This window comes from Drosophila guanche, unplaced genomic scaffold (assembly GCF_900245975.1).
Source record: "Drosophila guanche unplaced genomic scaffold, DGUA_6, whole genome shotgun sequence".
Taxonomy (NCBI): Eukaryota; Metazoa; Arthropoda; class Insecta; order Diptera; family Drosophilidae; genus Drosophila; species Drosophila guanche.
In genome coordinates, this window is record NW_022995743.1 from 7828047 (window position 1) to 7842829 (window position 14783).

Here is a 14783-nt window from a genome sequence, read left to right on the forward strand (position 1 = left end):
CCAGCGAATCAACTTGTTGCGCGGATTAAAGGAATTCGGCCAATTCTCAATATGCCCAGGCCAATCCAGTTATATTACGACTTTATGTCGCCACCTTCGCGTGCTTTGTGGATTGCACTCAAGTGGGGCAAGACCCCGTTCGAGGATTGCCCAATTGCCCTGCGAAAATGTGAGTAAACAATAATCCAAGTATTTTTAAAGCTGTTCATTTGTGTATCTACTTTTTTTAACCCTTGTGTTGCAGTCGAACAGTTGACGGATGAATACAAGAAGATAAATCGATTTCAGAAGGTTCCCGCCATAGTGGACGGAAACTTTCATATGGCCGAAACTGTGGCAATTGTCCGGTATGCCTAGAAAATGTTATAAGCAGAAATGCACCTTACCGACGCACCATCAGTTATCTTTCAGACAAAGGTCAATTCAACGAACAGCTATATCCCAGAACTGTGCAGGAACGCGCCCGAGTTGATGAGTACCTGGAGTGGCAGCATTTGAACATTCGCATGGCCTGCTCAGTTTTCTTCCGTGAAGCTTGGCTTTTTCCCATAAACGGCCTTGCCCCAATGCCGAAACCAGAGCGGACTCAAAAGTTCATAAAGGACGTGGAAACCAACTTGGGACTCTTGGAGGTTCTATGGTTGGAGAAGGACTTTCTCATTGGAGACCATCTGACTGTGGCCGACCTTTTTGGTGCTACCGAAATCAATCAAATTAGTAAGTCATTTGGAGTTTTTAAATACGCTTAATTGAACACGCATAATTTTCAGAGCTTTGCCAATACAATGTGAATGCGAAACAATTTCCCAAGGTAGCCAGGTGGCTGGAGCGTGTACGAGAGGCATCCAATCCTTACCACGACGAAGCACTTACTTTTGTGTACCAGAAGGCCAAACAGGCGGCTTCCGCCAAGCTATAAGCTAATTTGCTTATTTATGCATTATAAATATAAACTAAACTAATATAAACTATGTCTAGTGTTGCATAGCGCATACTTTGAACTTTGTACGGATCTGAGCTTTTTCTGTCAGCTGTTCGTTTCCATAAAATAGTTTGCCCTAATTTCGTGCCGTACCTTAAAAATTGCAGCACCGCATTAAAATGTCCAAGGCCATTAAGTACTATTATGATTTCTTGTCGCAGCCATCCCGAGCGCTATGGATTGAAATGAAATTGGGCAAGACCCCATTCGATGAATGCCCCGTGGCACTTCGAAAACGTGAGGACCGGTTAACCTCGAACTAGCGGGCCGATTAAATCAACTTTCTGACTTCTTGCAGGTGAACAATTGACGGACGAGTACAAGAACATCAATCGCTTCCAAAAGGTTCCAGCTATAGTGGATGGCAACTTTCAGTTGTCCGAAAGGGCATTCGAGTGCCATGCGGACTCTTCTTTCGGAGTGTCTGGCTGTATCCCGTCAACGGGGTTGCCCCAATGCCAAAGACCGAGCAGATTCAAAAGTTGGTTAAGGATGTGGAGACCAACTTGGGACTCGTGGAGCGTCTCTGGCTGGAAAAAGACTTTCTAATTGGGGATCAGCTGACTGTGGCCGATATTTTTGGTGCTTCCGAAATAAATCAAATGAGTAAGTCGAAACGAATTTGCTCAAAGAGTGCATTTAACTGTTATAGCAAAAAATATTTACAGAGCTCTGTCAGTACAATGTGAGCCAGAAGCAGTTTCCCAAGATAGCCAAGTGGCTGGCACGTGTGCGCGAATCCTCCAATCCCTACTTCGATGAGGCCCACAATTTTGTGTACGAGAAGAGCAAGCAGGCAGTCAGTGCCAAGGTTTAAAATTCCGGGAATCGTACCAGTCGCATTTGCATTTGTTAATATTTCGTCATATATCTGTATCTACATATTGTTCAGTCACTGCCACGTGCCTTTTTAGAGTGTTTTTCTTTTGTTGTGTATTCATTAGAATTCATTATTAAATAACTATTTACTAAGTGCTTAGGCTAGTCGATGTCAAGTTTCCTAAAAGATCCATCAATGCCAAAGAGCGATTCGGCGTTGATTGCCTCACCCCGCCTCAGCTTTTCATTCGTGCCGTACGACGCCTCCTCCTCGAAGAACTTCTGGTAGGACAATAGTTTTTCCCTCCATGTGGTGACCACGTCTTGTATGGTTCCATTGCTGCCACCGTATTCGGCGGGCAGACATTCCTTGGGCACATATTTGTAGAGGCTCTCCAGCTTGGAGTGTATGTGAAACTATGAGAATAATCAAACGATTAGCTTAGCTCTCAAACAATTTGAGGAGGGTGGGCTATAACTTACTCGTTTTCGAATCTTCTCACTCATCAGACTCTTGGCAATGGACATCATTGTCTCGGTACTGGCTGGGGCATTAACAAAGTGGAAGCCCTTGGGCCTGTAGGGCAGTGCCTTGTCGCCGAGAACGGCCAGCTTCTTGACCAGGACTGCATCGAACTGGAATATATGACCTGCCCCAACGCCCTTCATGTCGATGATCTCAACAAAGCCAGAAATCATAGCGTTGTCATCCTCTCTTATCTGAATCTCCCCCATCATGGTGCTAACCTGCACAACCTCTGCGATGGAGTACTTCTTGGAGTCGTATAGGCCGTAACGGGAGATATGAATGCGGGGTCCATCAGGCTGCAGTGGCTGGGGCAAGCGGAGAAGGCAGCTAAAATATAGTACACGATATTGAGAATATCCTGTTTTGCCATGTGATCAAGTCGAGCTTACCCTGTTTCGAGTATGCCCAGCTGCTTCTCTCCCACAAAGCGATTCTTGTAGAGCTCAGGAACGGCGCCACGCATGGCATAGAAGTTGTCCAGCTTCAGCTTGGTCTTCTCCAGGCTGTACTTACAGCCGCGCAGGAAAGCGACCAGGAACTGGGAGTCCTGGCGGGCCGTCAGATGCGGCTGCTTTGAGATCCAAGTGCGCAGAGTTTCAATATCCTCTTCGATCCGTTCGGGCACCTCTCCCAGCTCCTTCTGGGCCTTGTTGGCGAGCTCAGGGCTCAGTCTGCGTATGGACTTCGGGTCGGGCATGGCAATGCTCTCCTTATCACCACCTACCTGTCCAATGCAAAGGCATAGAGTTTGATTTATTGAAATTTAGTCGTGGCCTTATTAGTCAGCTTGCCCCACTACGGCCCCATTTCCGCCAAGTTGTTGACTGGTAAGTGGTGTCTCTTCTGGTTGATTAGATAATAAGTAGTAGCCGTATGGCTGTAGCTGGCTAGTCCCAATAATTCGTCATTGAGTATGACAAAGTTTTCGATTAGATTAGTGGCTTATGCTTAAACAGCGATTAAGAGATAGTCGCTGTGTACCCCATTAGTGATGGCCATCAATTTGGTTCAGTTTACATCGTGGGTGCACCGGCACAATCAGACAATCTTCCAGCGATAAGTCAAGATACGAGTATCGCTTATCAGCATGGATCTAAAATCTTTTTGGAGACTGCTCGCACAACACCCTTGATATTGGTTGGTCTTGCCGTGGCACTTAGCATACAGACTGTGAATGGCTTTGTGTAAATTCCACATTGTCCGACCTCTACTCACAATTGTCTTTAATTTAATATTAGCAGTTATATATACATATATATATATATATATATAAATTGGACGTTTATGGTACGTATGTTTGAGCACTTCGTCGCAAAATTAGAATGCTGAACCGCTGACTTTGACTGTGGGCGCGCGACTGCCACCGCCTCGGCATGGCATAGCCGATTTTGGTTCTCTATGTATGGAGAACCTTGTGGACGTCACGGCCAATGACGCATAGCCTAATGACAGTTGAACGAATCAACATAGGGAGTGTGAGAGATCGCCGAGGGTAGCGACTGGTAACTGTTACACAAAATTAACGCCTTGTGTCAACCGGCAGCTAACACCTGGAGATAAGATATAAAACAAGTTGATCCGGAGACCACTCCCTGCATTTATACTTATGGGGAATCTCCTGTTCATCAGAATGGATACCAATCAATGACCCGACTGGAAATCATTACTAAGGTTTTCCATTTATGTAAAATTCCCGTGAATAAGTTTCTATATATGTGGAAAGATACGAATATCAATACATAAACCTGAACCTTCGCTGATATCAATCCATAATATCAAGTCCACCTACACATTACTACCACTAAATGGAAGTCTATATAGAGCCCTGTCTGTATGGAGATAACGATATTATCGCTGAACATGATACATCTGTTCAAGCTGGTATTGCCTTTATTTTTTGCTTCGTTGGAGCTTTACAAACACGATAATTTTGTTATCAGCCTGGACTTGCTTCTGGGGTATCTTTTGTCCTTATCACAGAGGGCCAAACTACCAAATCAAAATATCCAACTCATTGTGAATATATCCCTTTATAGCAGGCCATTAATGAGACTGTGAAATGTATCGAGTCAGAAAGATATGGCAGATTCGTATACTCTGACGTATGATTTTATCACTATTCTTAAGTGAAAACCACTTGCTCTTCACAAATAAAACGAACTACACTAAACAAAATAATTCTCAATTCTGCAATGGTTTCCCGTTACCATTGCAAATTGATGAGAAAATTAACATTTTAATTAATTTTTTAAAGGGTTCGGACAAATAAAAGAGAACATTTGTTGTACAACGAAATCGTTTTAAAAAACAACCCTCATTTTGGTGGTGCTGAAAACCGAGATTTCGCGTTTCTAAGATCTGCTGATACCAGGCGAACAGAAAGTAGAAAACAACGAAAGATGTTGCAAAATTTGTGTTGCATACTTTATGTTGCTACACTTTAATTTTAAAGCATAGCATACTTTTGGGGCTGACGGAACGCAAAGTTGCTTTCTGCTGATTTCTGTTCGCCTGGTACTGTGGGTCTGAAATTGTTCGTTGTTTGTCATTTGGGAGGCTGATTATTTTTGCCACTTGGTGTGGGTTTATCTCTGTGTATCCCACCAGTCGTCCAGTCGGTTGACCATTTTCTCGAATATCATAATTTTAACAACAACTCATTTTTGTACTCAAGATCTTTATATTGAGCGACAGTCTTGCTAGTTGCTTCCACTTGTGCCCCACACATAAAAAAGAGAACAACGCATTTACTGAATTGATTTTATTTAATTTCTCGTTCTTTAAGTAAGTATCTCTTATGCGTAGGTACAATAAACTAAATTCTTACCAAAAATGCAATAGTTTAACTTGGGTTTGTGTGTTTGTTTGAGTTTTTCTTTCGTTTACAATCGCGCGTTTACCATCGCGAATTTATGATAATATCACATTTATATATAAATAGTTAGAACGGTTCGGTCAAATGAAAAGTAGATAGAGACAGGGCAGGTGGACAGCTCACAGCTCACAGCTCTCAGCTGGATGGATCCGTGCCTGTTCCGTCACTCAGAAGCAATACTGTACTTAATTATAAGGCAGTTGTGGTTCCGAAATTTCCATCATGGGTAATCCTAAATGGTCGACTTTTCCGGTATGCATGCATATGCTCTACACCTACATACTCGTATTGCTAAGGTTTATATATATGTATGTTTTATCCTGTTATCTTTATATATGTATGTATCTCTTATTCATCGTATTTAGATCTGGTGAAACAGCCCTGCTATTGGTGCTATTGGTGCTATTGGTGCTATTGGTGCTCCAGTGTCCACGATTGGCAAGTGTCCAAGGATGAGTCAGCAAGTGGCGAGTTCTAGACTCCTGCGTCTATGGATGATTGCCACTTGACTGCTAATTTTTGTGCCCTTAATTCTATAAAAGGCCGCTCGGGTGTCGTCTTTGGGGGCAATCAAGCGCCAGACTGTCACACAGTTGCGCTCTGCTCAAAGTAACATCTAAATATACTCGTATTCGTATGTATGCATTTATATGTGTGTATGTGTGTAAGTGCTGGTTGTGAGGAAAATGAGGGATCCGAATCCAAATGAGGCGAATCGTGGCGCTTACTGCTAAGTATGGCTAAACCTAGGCCCTCCGTTGAGTCTTAACTGCTCCAAGCTGTGGCGAGCAGCAGGGCCAGAAGCAGATGGAGACTGATCCGACGTTCCCTTGTGCCGCTCGCCTCCGTTGTCTCTTCCTCGCCGGAGACCAGGGGCGCCGTATAGCGCTGCTCGTCGTCCACTTCGTTGACGCTACGAGCGCACTGCATCCATTTGCGGGACGACAGCTTCGCCTTGGCGTGGGCCACCTTCATGCGATCGTCGTTGAACTCCCAGTAGCCGAGGTTCTTGAAGAAGTACGTCTTGCCATCGATGTACTGGAAGGCGGCATCGATGTTGTAGCCCACGCCCGACCAAATGCTCATGTCCCGCGGATAATCCAGCTCCACCTGCCCCGTGTAGTCATCGATGCGCCAGTAGAGGGTGCCACTGGTCAGATACGTGCGGTTGTTGTGGCCCCACACGAACGAGGCATCAATGTGCGACAATGTCGGAGGCAGTCCCAGGCTGGCCAGTGGCTTGGGATAGCCGTTGGCCAAGGTAACCGAATTGAACACATAGTACTGGCGACCTGTGGGGCGAAAGAGGAAACCAATGTAAATTCCGCAGAAAAGGACCAAGGTTTTCCTTCCTCACCAATAAAGAAGACGATCTGGCGCTGCGTGTTCTCGAACACCGCATCGACTCTGGTGAAGTTCTCGGGCAGAGCAGCCCAGTGGCGGCGCGTTTCCGTTGGGTAGCCAGGATACATGCCGCGTGCCCCGATGCGCCAAAGGAACTGCAAAGGAAGAAGAGTTGAGCCACTGATTGCGACACCATTGCTCCGGTGGCAGCCTACCTGTCCTCTGAAGATGAACAGTTCGCCGCGTATCATGGAAATGGCATCGTAGCTGGTCATGCAGCTGTCGGGCTTCGGCTTGCGCGGCTTGTGCGGCCTGTGGTGGTTGTGATGCTGGTGCTGCCGCTGTCCTGTGGTTGGATACGGTCGCGGCCTTGGCTGCTGGGAAGGCGTCGTTGGCGTCCTTGTGGTGGTTGTCATGCGCTCCCTTTCCCTTTCCCGCTCACGCTCACGCTCTCTGTCCCTCTGCCTCTCCCTCTCCTCGCGCTCGCGTGCTCGCTCCTGTTCTCGCTCCCTTTCACGTGCCCGTTCCTCCTCCCGCTCCCGTTGCTGCCTCTGCCGCTCCCGCTCCTGTTCCCGCTCACGATCCCTGTTGGGATCATAGTTCGAGGGATACCGCGGCCGATTGTTGGGCCGCTGGGGATAGTAGCTGAGCGTTCGCATCGTGGTGCTGGTGGTCGTGGTGCTCGGTGTGGTGCGCGGCCGGTAGGGTCCCCATGTCTTCTCCTTGGAGCCGTACAGCTCCTGAATGCCAGTGCGGTCGTCGTCCGGCAGCTTGCCATCTACCTCGTTGTTCTGGTACCATGGGAACATGACCGCATCCGAGTCCGAGGAGTGGCCCAGTCCCAGGGAGTGACCCAGTTCGTGCAGCGCCACATTCAGAAAGTTGGTTCCTGCAACGACAGGGAATGCCAGCAAATGAAATGAAAAGCAACATAAATACGGCTGACTGGTTAATGGCAGGGAGTGACAGGGAGTCCTGGCCAAGGCAGGGCCAAAGGCGTCGTCGTCGCCTTGACGACTTTGTAAGTGGCATAAAAATGGCGACGCTTGCAACATTTTATAATGGCTGGCAACGTCACGCGTCATGCTGACAATTTTTTATTGGCATTAAAAGCCATTAAAATTGCCGAAGCACAGTGCACGAGGGCGTGGTGCGGTGCGAAGAGCAGGAGATTTATTGTGCTAAATTACAAAACGCCAGCGGCATGCGGCATGCGGCATGCGGCATGGGACATGAGCCATGCGGCATGTAGCAGGCAGCAGGCAGCAGGCAGTAGGCGACGCGTCGCCAGTCATGGTTGCAGTGGTCGCCGCTGCATATGCAATTTGTATTGATTTTGCCCGAAGTGTGGCTGCCACAACATACTCCACATGACCGCGTAACATGATCATCAACTAATTTAATTAATTTACGTCAAAAAGTGAATGCAATTATGGTGTAAACTGGATTTACTTGTACATATTTATGTGTAAACTGTACAACACGCACCTCGACTGTCATCCGCGTTGCCGTCAAAGTTCCATGTCTCGTCCGCATCGAAATGGGCATCGCCGCCACGTCCTTCGCCGGGATAAAAGGCATGGGCCAGCACCTGGCCGGGACCATCGAATTTATAGCCATCGCCGTGCTGGAGACTGCAAAAAGCAATGGGAAACAGAGGGTTTTGGGTGGGATTGTTCCAGGATTAGTCCATGTGTCTCGGGCTTTCATAAAAATTACGACCAAAGCTAAAGGCAAGCTCATATTCACAGCTTATCTAAGAACAAGCAGCTGCCACATAAACTCTTTGATTCGCCCTGCCACAGTCATGCAGCTGGATGCATGGGCATGTTCATTGACATTGCTATTGCTGGCATTTCGTCATCGGTATCGTCATCGGCTACATCAGCTCCTGTTCCAGCTCCATGGTTTAATACGTGGCTTATTTATCGTTTGCCTGGTTTTAAGTGCACTTTTGATGGGTTTTTTGGCTGGTGGCCCATGTTTATGGCACTAAAGACACGCGTTTTTTATGGCACCCACCGCAGCCCATCCCAAATACCCATCCCCACAATACGTACCGTGCAAAGAGCACTTGGATGTCCGCCTGATCGCTGTACACCTCGCGGAACGTCAGCTTGGAGTTATTCTCCCACACGCTCAATGCGCGGGCCACCATCATTCGAATCTTGCCCGCATCCGGCATCGTTTGGTTGACCAGGCTAGAACGAGAAAGAAGCCACAAGAGATATGACATCAGTGACAGTTTCAAATACTCTCCCTTTTCAGGATACATACATTAGACCTGAAAAGGATTCCCCCCAGTATGCAAAATGCATGCATAATTTGTCCTTTTTTGAGGGAAAACTTTACGATATGCGAGCATGTTTCTCCTAGTTGGAGCTCAACTTTGTCGCTTATCTGTCGCTGTGACTTGCAAGACCGGAGACGAAAGCGCTAATATGGTGGCCAGAGCTCACACAACCCTCCCAGTGCCCCTGTGCGGCGGGCACTTTCACTTTGTCATGCCAAAAGTTTCTTTTATTTCAGCCTCCCATCGCCCCCATAATGGCCAAAGACGAAGGCGGGTGTCGGACTTTTGGTGGTTTTCACTTAGTTTGGTGTTTTGTAAATTCTGTGCCAAAGTTGTTGGCAAACACACAAAATGTGTAACCGTGTACCTGAAGCTGTATCTAAAACTGAACCCGGTCTGTACTGGGCAACAACGCTCCAAGGCGAGGGCAACTCTCCACTTACGGTTTTACTCGATTTCCGTCGGCAAAAGTTTGCCCCCAGTCCACAGCAGCAGCGCCAGCTCCATCTCCATCTCTGACATGGAGCCCTTTTCTATTTGTGTGTGTTTTCGGCAGTGTTTCCACATTTTATGCAAATTAGTTATGTTTCTTTTATGCCGGAGCGCGTCTGCTCTTGCTGCTGCTGTTGTTTCTGCTGTTGCTTTTGTTAACTAACGCAACAAAAAAAAAATATATGGAAAGAACGGAGACGTAGACGAAGGCAGGAAGTGGAACAGAGGGCCAGAAAAGTTGATCTTTCTTGTGGTTTACCTAAAGCCCCTGGACCAGGACCTGGACCAGACGCAAGGCCCAGCTGCTGCCCTTGCTCCTGCCCTACCCTGCCCGGGCTTATGCTGCGTGTGGCCTCCTGTTCCTTAATTTCCATTCTATTTTTTCTAGTTTGGCTTTCCTTTTGCTCTTTTTTTTGTCTCTCCTGTTTGCCCGAATACAGGCTTTTACGTGCGTGTCCGTTCTCCTTCAATATGCATTGGGACGGGGCATTCCATAGCCATTGCCATTTGGTGCCGTAACCGTGATCGCTTCCACGTAAATTGGCCAGCTTCTCTTTTGGCCATTTCCTTTGGCCAGGCTTCCACTAACTGCTTTGTTTCCAATCAAATTTTGTCAAGCCATTGAGCCAGGGGCACGTTCCTGTCCTTCGAGTGGGGATATTCGGGAATTTCCATGCAAATTGCCGCGCTCAGCTAATTGAGTGCTCTCAGGGGGAGGAATGACACCGATAGCGATTGGTTGTACGACTTACTATCGAGTTATATAGGTGATAATTGAATATAGCTGGAATCCACATACATATAGATCATCCTTCTTGTTTTCAGACGACGTACATCACATCACACAGTCTCTGCAACATCATAAGGCGCACGTACTGGCAACTACTGCATGCCACTTGACCTGGACTCACACTCGAACTCTGACTCTGACTCTGACTCCAAAACTGTCGTCCCAAACAGTGTCGCAGTTCATTTCCATGTCCTCGTTCTGGACTCGACAAAAACGTGCTCAATTGCAACGCCATTTGTTTGCCTCTGCTTGTTGATCCGTCCGTCTGGTCGGGCGGCAGGACCGGCTCAAGCCTTTCGGTTCGTCAGACTGTGGCCCCAGTCTCCTATTTGCACAGCGCTTGTTGTCGTCCAAAAGGTTGTCGTTGTAGGGGGAAGGTAAATTAACTCAAGCCATCCGCAGCACCCAGCCAGTCTAATCCTCTGTTGCAGAGGCCCTTTGTCGTGCTAATTTTGTTGCCACTGCGTTTGGATTTAAATGCAAGCCATTGCATTGCATCCGGTCACGTAGCCATTTCCAGTTGCAACAGAAACAGAAACAGAAGCAGAAACAGAAGCAGCCGCAACACTGACAGAGCGTAGCGCTTCGGTTTGACCTCTGTTTGTCTTTGCCATGTCATCCTGTGTGCCGAGCATTTAAATTATTATGAACCCTCAATGCAAAGAGAGAACTAGAGAGGCAGTTCCTGCAAACGGCACGACAGAAGCTGCAGGAACGTGAATTTGTAAACGGGATGGATTCCTGGCTGAGCTGAGGGCCAGCAACGGGCTCGGACTCGGACTCGGACTCGGACTCCGCCTCTTGTCCGTTCGACGTGTCTGGCGTGTCTGGGGGAAACGTGTGTCTCTGCCAATTTGTAGCCTTACACGTAAAACAAACTGAACAATTAGGCAAATGGATGGAAAACGGGAGGCACACACACAGTGATGAGGGGATGCATCCCCTGCATGACATGGAGGATTGCGCAATCGAATCAGTGGGTTGCCATGGCTGTCACTTTAGACCAGCCAGCCAGCCAGCCAGCCAGCCAGCCAGCGATTCCACTGCTATCCTGGTCGAAGGCTTTTTAGCACTAAGCTCTGTCCGTAAACATCACCAAAGGTAGCCACGAAACCTGCTCGCCGGCAAGCGCTTTCCCAAATTTGTTACATCCATGAGTACTTTCCGTTTCCAATCGAGTACACATTGGACATGTTCAATGCTCATTTGCAGAACTGTCACCATAATGCCAACGCAGTCGAGTCACAATATATCAGAGCGCTGCACACATGCGATTTTTGATTAAAATTGCACACCGACAGGTAGAGGCAGGTGTACAGGGGGAACACAGCACAGGTATCTGGGCATCCTTACACTCCATGCTGCCTGCTGCCTGCTTCCTGCCTAATGCCCCTGTCTGCCGTCTGTCACTGCCAGTTGATTGAATTGGGCACACATCGACCCATGAAATGTTTGTCCGCAGGCTAACAACTAAATCACCGATGGCAGCGCTTTTGCATGCCCCTTTCCACTGCATTCCCCTGCTTGCTCCCCCCCCCAAGACACAGCTCCAAGTCGTTGCAGCCGCCCAAGAAGCAGAGGGCAAGAGAAAATAGATGAGGTTGTACGATGGCGTAATAGAAAAGCCCAGAGGCTCAGACAAGGTGGCTAGGAAGTCAGCGGCGGGCGTCATTTTCCAATTTTTCCTCAATCGCACAGATTTCTCCTCTCGCAGACACAATTTCATGCACATTTTACTCGACTTTTCCTGCCATCAACTTCCGCCAAAAGTTTTTCCAGCATCAAGCGCTCAATAGCATTCGGGGGCGTTCTCTACAAACTCATTTCGAGGGTATTTTGATTCGGAATAAATGTTTGTCAAGCAGAATGAATAACGCAAGCCTTGGGAGTTGTCTTGCCAAGAACATATGTCCATATGCATCTCCAAGGGTATCTCCATCTTCGGTGTCCGAAAACTAGCTTTATTTTGTTGTCCTTTTTTCGTTTTTTGTTGGTTTTCTTGTCAGACAGCTATCGAAAAAGTTTCGCCATCGCAGATGCCAACAAAATGAGTTTAATTTTTTGCTTAATTTCGCACAAATTAAAACGATGCGAGCGGAGAGCGGAGAGCGGAGAGGAGAGTAAATTTCGTAATTTTTCGTTGTCGTGGCACAAAAGTTTCGACTAGTAATATTTCTCCGCTCGCCATTCCATGAGATATCTTTACAGCACGGAAAAGATATTGAGTATCGAGTGAAGCACAAACATACATTGTAGCTCCTTCGACACTCGAGACATTTTGAAGTGACAAGAGCGCAGGAAATACATTCTTTGCGAGTCACAAAAGTGGATCCCAAGCCTGTTGGCTCTGGGTATTACAGCCAAAAGTTTGTTTGGTAAGAAGGATACCATCCATTCCATTCCATTGTGTCGATGCTAATTCAAAAGAGAAGCTCGAAATACGAAGGGTACTACATGTGTGGCGCCTCACAGCTCACAGTTCACAGCTCACAGCTTGCACGTTTCACCTGCCCGAATCTCAAGTCTCACCCAGATGGCATCCCACAATTGCCACACTCGAAAGTCCCCAAACTTCTGCAAACATAATTAAGCTTAACCGGTTTGCTCAGCATTAAAAATGTAAGCCCTTCCGATGCTATGCGTTTGGTTGAGTGTGTGCAAAAAGGGTTTGACATGGGAATGAATCTCAATAAAATAGCTCAAAAGTAGCCCTGGGCTATGCCCTGGAATAAAAGCCCCACAGACATGGCCACCAGTGTGCAGGGCATCTTCCAGTGGCTCAGAGGCGTAAGCCGCTAGGCAATACTCAGAAACAGAAAACAAGTGAAACATGGCAACAAATGACTTGGCATCTTGTCGTGTCATAACAAATTTAATTAATAAATAATCAGAATGTAACCACAAGAGAAATAACGACAAAGTACGAGAGTAATAAATGGAAATTTGTCATTAGCCTGAAGTTTGGGACATTGGCAGCGACATCACGAACACACTTCCTTAGAAGACAGCCAGTCTCAAGTGCTTATTTTGCTCAAAGAGTGTCGCACACACACAGAGAGAGAGGCACATGTGGGATGGATGGCGCAAAAGGTAAATATTTGCCACAAGAAGCTGCCACAGGAGTATGCCACAGGAGGAATCCTCTTCGCCCGACTGCCATGTCCAAAATGATTCTTGCCATTAGACATTATTAAATTGCCATTCTCTTAATAAAAACACACTCATAAATATATTTCTTTTTTGCTTTTTTTACTTTTATAAAACGCTATTTGAATACACAAAAACATTATTTGCATCAAACAAAATCCTAACAAATTTATTTTGTTTTGTTTCACTTTACTTTTGTCAACAATTTGTATTAAAAAAAAAATAGTTTCAAATAGTCACTGTATTTAATTTGTTTAACATCACATGAACTCTTTCACATTCACTTTTGTCCGCCTTTGTGGATATTCTATCCTGCTATCGCTCACTCAAGGAGGTTGTGATGGATACCATATCGAAATAACATCACACCCAGGTTGAGTGAGTCAAAGCAAGACAAAATGCGACCCGTTTTCACTTTTGGTTTCCTCTTTTTTGCCTAGAGTCTAGACAGTCAACTTTTAGCACTTCATTTGCAGAACTTTTGCCAGAGCTTAGATTTGGAATCGCTGTGGCGTGCCGTGGAGGGGGTGCGAAGTCCTTCGCAAGAAAAGGACCCGAACAGGGACCGGACCACTTTACGCATGACTTTTGGCAAACAAATTGCATGTTTTATACATTTTGAATCGTAAGTCACTTGGCACTTGGACTGCCCGGCCTGTCGTGGCTGCCTCGGTCCCGTCCCTAATTGAGTGGCAGCCTCATGTTTTATTTATGAGCCACTGCATGCAGAATAAAACATGGCGAAAAGTAAGAAATCAACTGGAAGCCTGGATTAAAGAGTCCCGCACTAATTTGACACTTGAGTGAATTGAAATTTTTAAATGCTTCTCTCCGTCGGGGGGAAAGTAAACGGGAAATCTATGGTGCCAGCGCAACCGTTTTCACAATTTGCAAGTGCTAACAATGCCCTCTCTCTATGTGTGTATGCAATAGTAAATCTATGGACCCCGCACGTACAATAAGTATACGCAATAAATCATAAAATAAATCGCTTACATTCATCGTTGTCAGGGCACAATGCCTCCCCGCACTCAATGCACACAGCACAGCTCTCGTCGCAGTCGCAGTCTCAGTCGCTGTGGCTGTTCCTGTTGCCGTTGCCGTTGCCCTTCCTTTTGGAAGGATACGTCTAACAAGCTGTCACAAAGAAAAAAACCCATTGCAAACGATCCACACAAAGGCGCTGAAAGCGACGAAATCTATACACACGGACACAAAAGTGGGCGGTGGGGAAAGCGGTAAAGTCTATACACAAATAGATAGAGGGGGGAAAAGTGGGAGAAATCTATACAAGACCAGTTGACAAGCAAAGGCATACCGTGCCGCATTCTCGTGGCAAAGTAAGCAGTCAAGCCCGGGCGCCAAATGATGCGCAACGTTATCTAAATCTCAACGCGGGGGAGTCAGGAGGACCACAAAATAGATGGAGTTACGAGTGTGGCAAGAGACCTGGGTGGGGGAATGGAGGAGCGTCACCTGCTGTAAGTTGGAATGAAACGGAGCGCGCCTGTC

General features: G+C 46.7%; 2 protein-coding genes and 1 pseudogene across 6 annotated transcripts in view; 1 reads left to right on the plus strand and 2 right to left on the minus strand.

Moving 5' to 3' along the window:
- The first annotated feature begins 3 nt into the window (after positions 1–3).
- On the plus strand, positions 4–1954 carry LOC117592501 (annotated as a pseudogene).
- Positions 1886–3693, minus strand: LOC117592024 (alpha-tocopherol transfer protein-like). Of its 4 annotated transcripts, none has more exons than XM_034285482.1 (4): positions 3546–3693; positions 2720–3054; positions 2285–2657; positions 1886–2218 (listed from the first exon to the last, which is right to left on the minus strand). In XM_034285482.1, exons 2-4 carry the CDS (start codon positions 3025–3027, stop codon positions 1964–1966), a joined length of 936 nt encoding a protein of 311 aa, XP_034141373.1. In that variant the 5' UTR covers positions 3028–3054; positions 3546–3693; the 3' UTR covers positions 1886–1963. The 4 variants fall into 4 exon arrangements, with proteins under 4 accessions (XP_034141373.1, XP_034141374.1, XP_034141371.1 ...); XM_034285483.1 differs by having other exon boundaries at positions 3636–3653; XM_034285480.1 differs by lacking the exon at positions 3546–3693 and adding an exon at positions 3347–3364 and having other exon boundaries at positions 2720–3057.
- Positions 3694–5184: 1491 nt separating this feature from the next.
- The window catches only part of LOC117581293 (matrix metalloproteinase-2), a 72682-nt gene continuing 63083 nt past the window's right edge, over positions 5185–14783 (minus strand). For both annotated transcript variants that reach the window (XM_034268334.1, XM_034268341.1), the window contains 5 exons: positions 8610–8750; positions 8038–8183; positions 6765–7438; positions 6563–6704; positions 5185–6497 (listed from right to left, as the gene is read on the minus strand). In XM_034268334.1, the coding sequence (XP_034124225.1) occupies positions 5971–6497; positions 6563–6704; positions 6765–7438; positions 8038–8183; positions 8610–8750 (1630 nt within the window). In that variant the 3' untranslated portion in view covers positions 5185–5970. The remainder of the gene's footprint in view (positions 6498–6562; positions 6705–6764; positions 7439–8037; positions 8184–8609; positions 8751–14783) is intronic.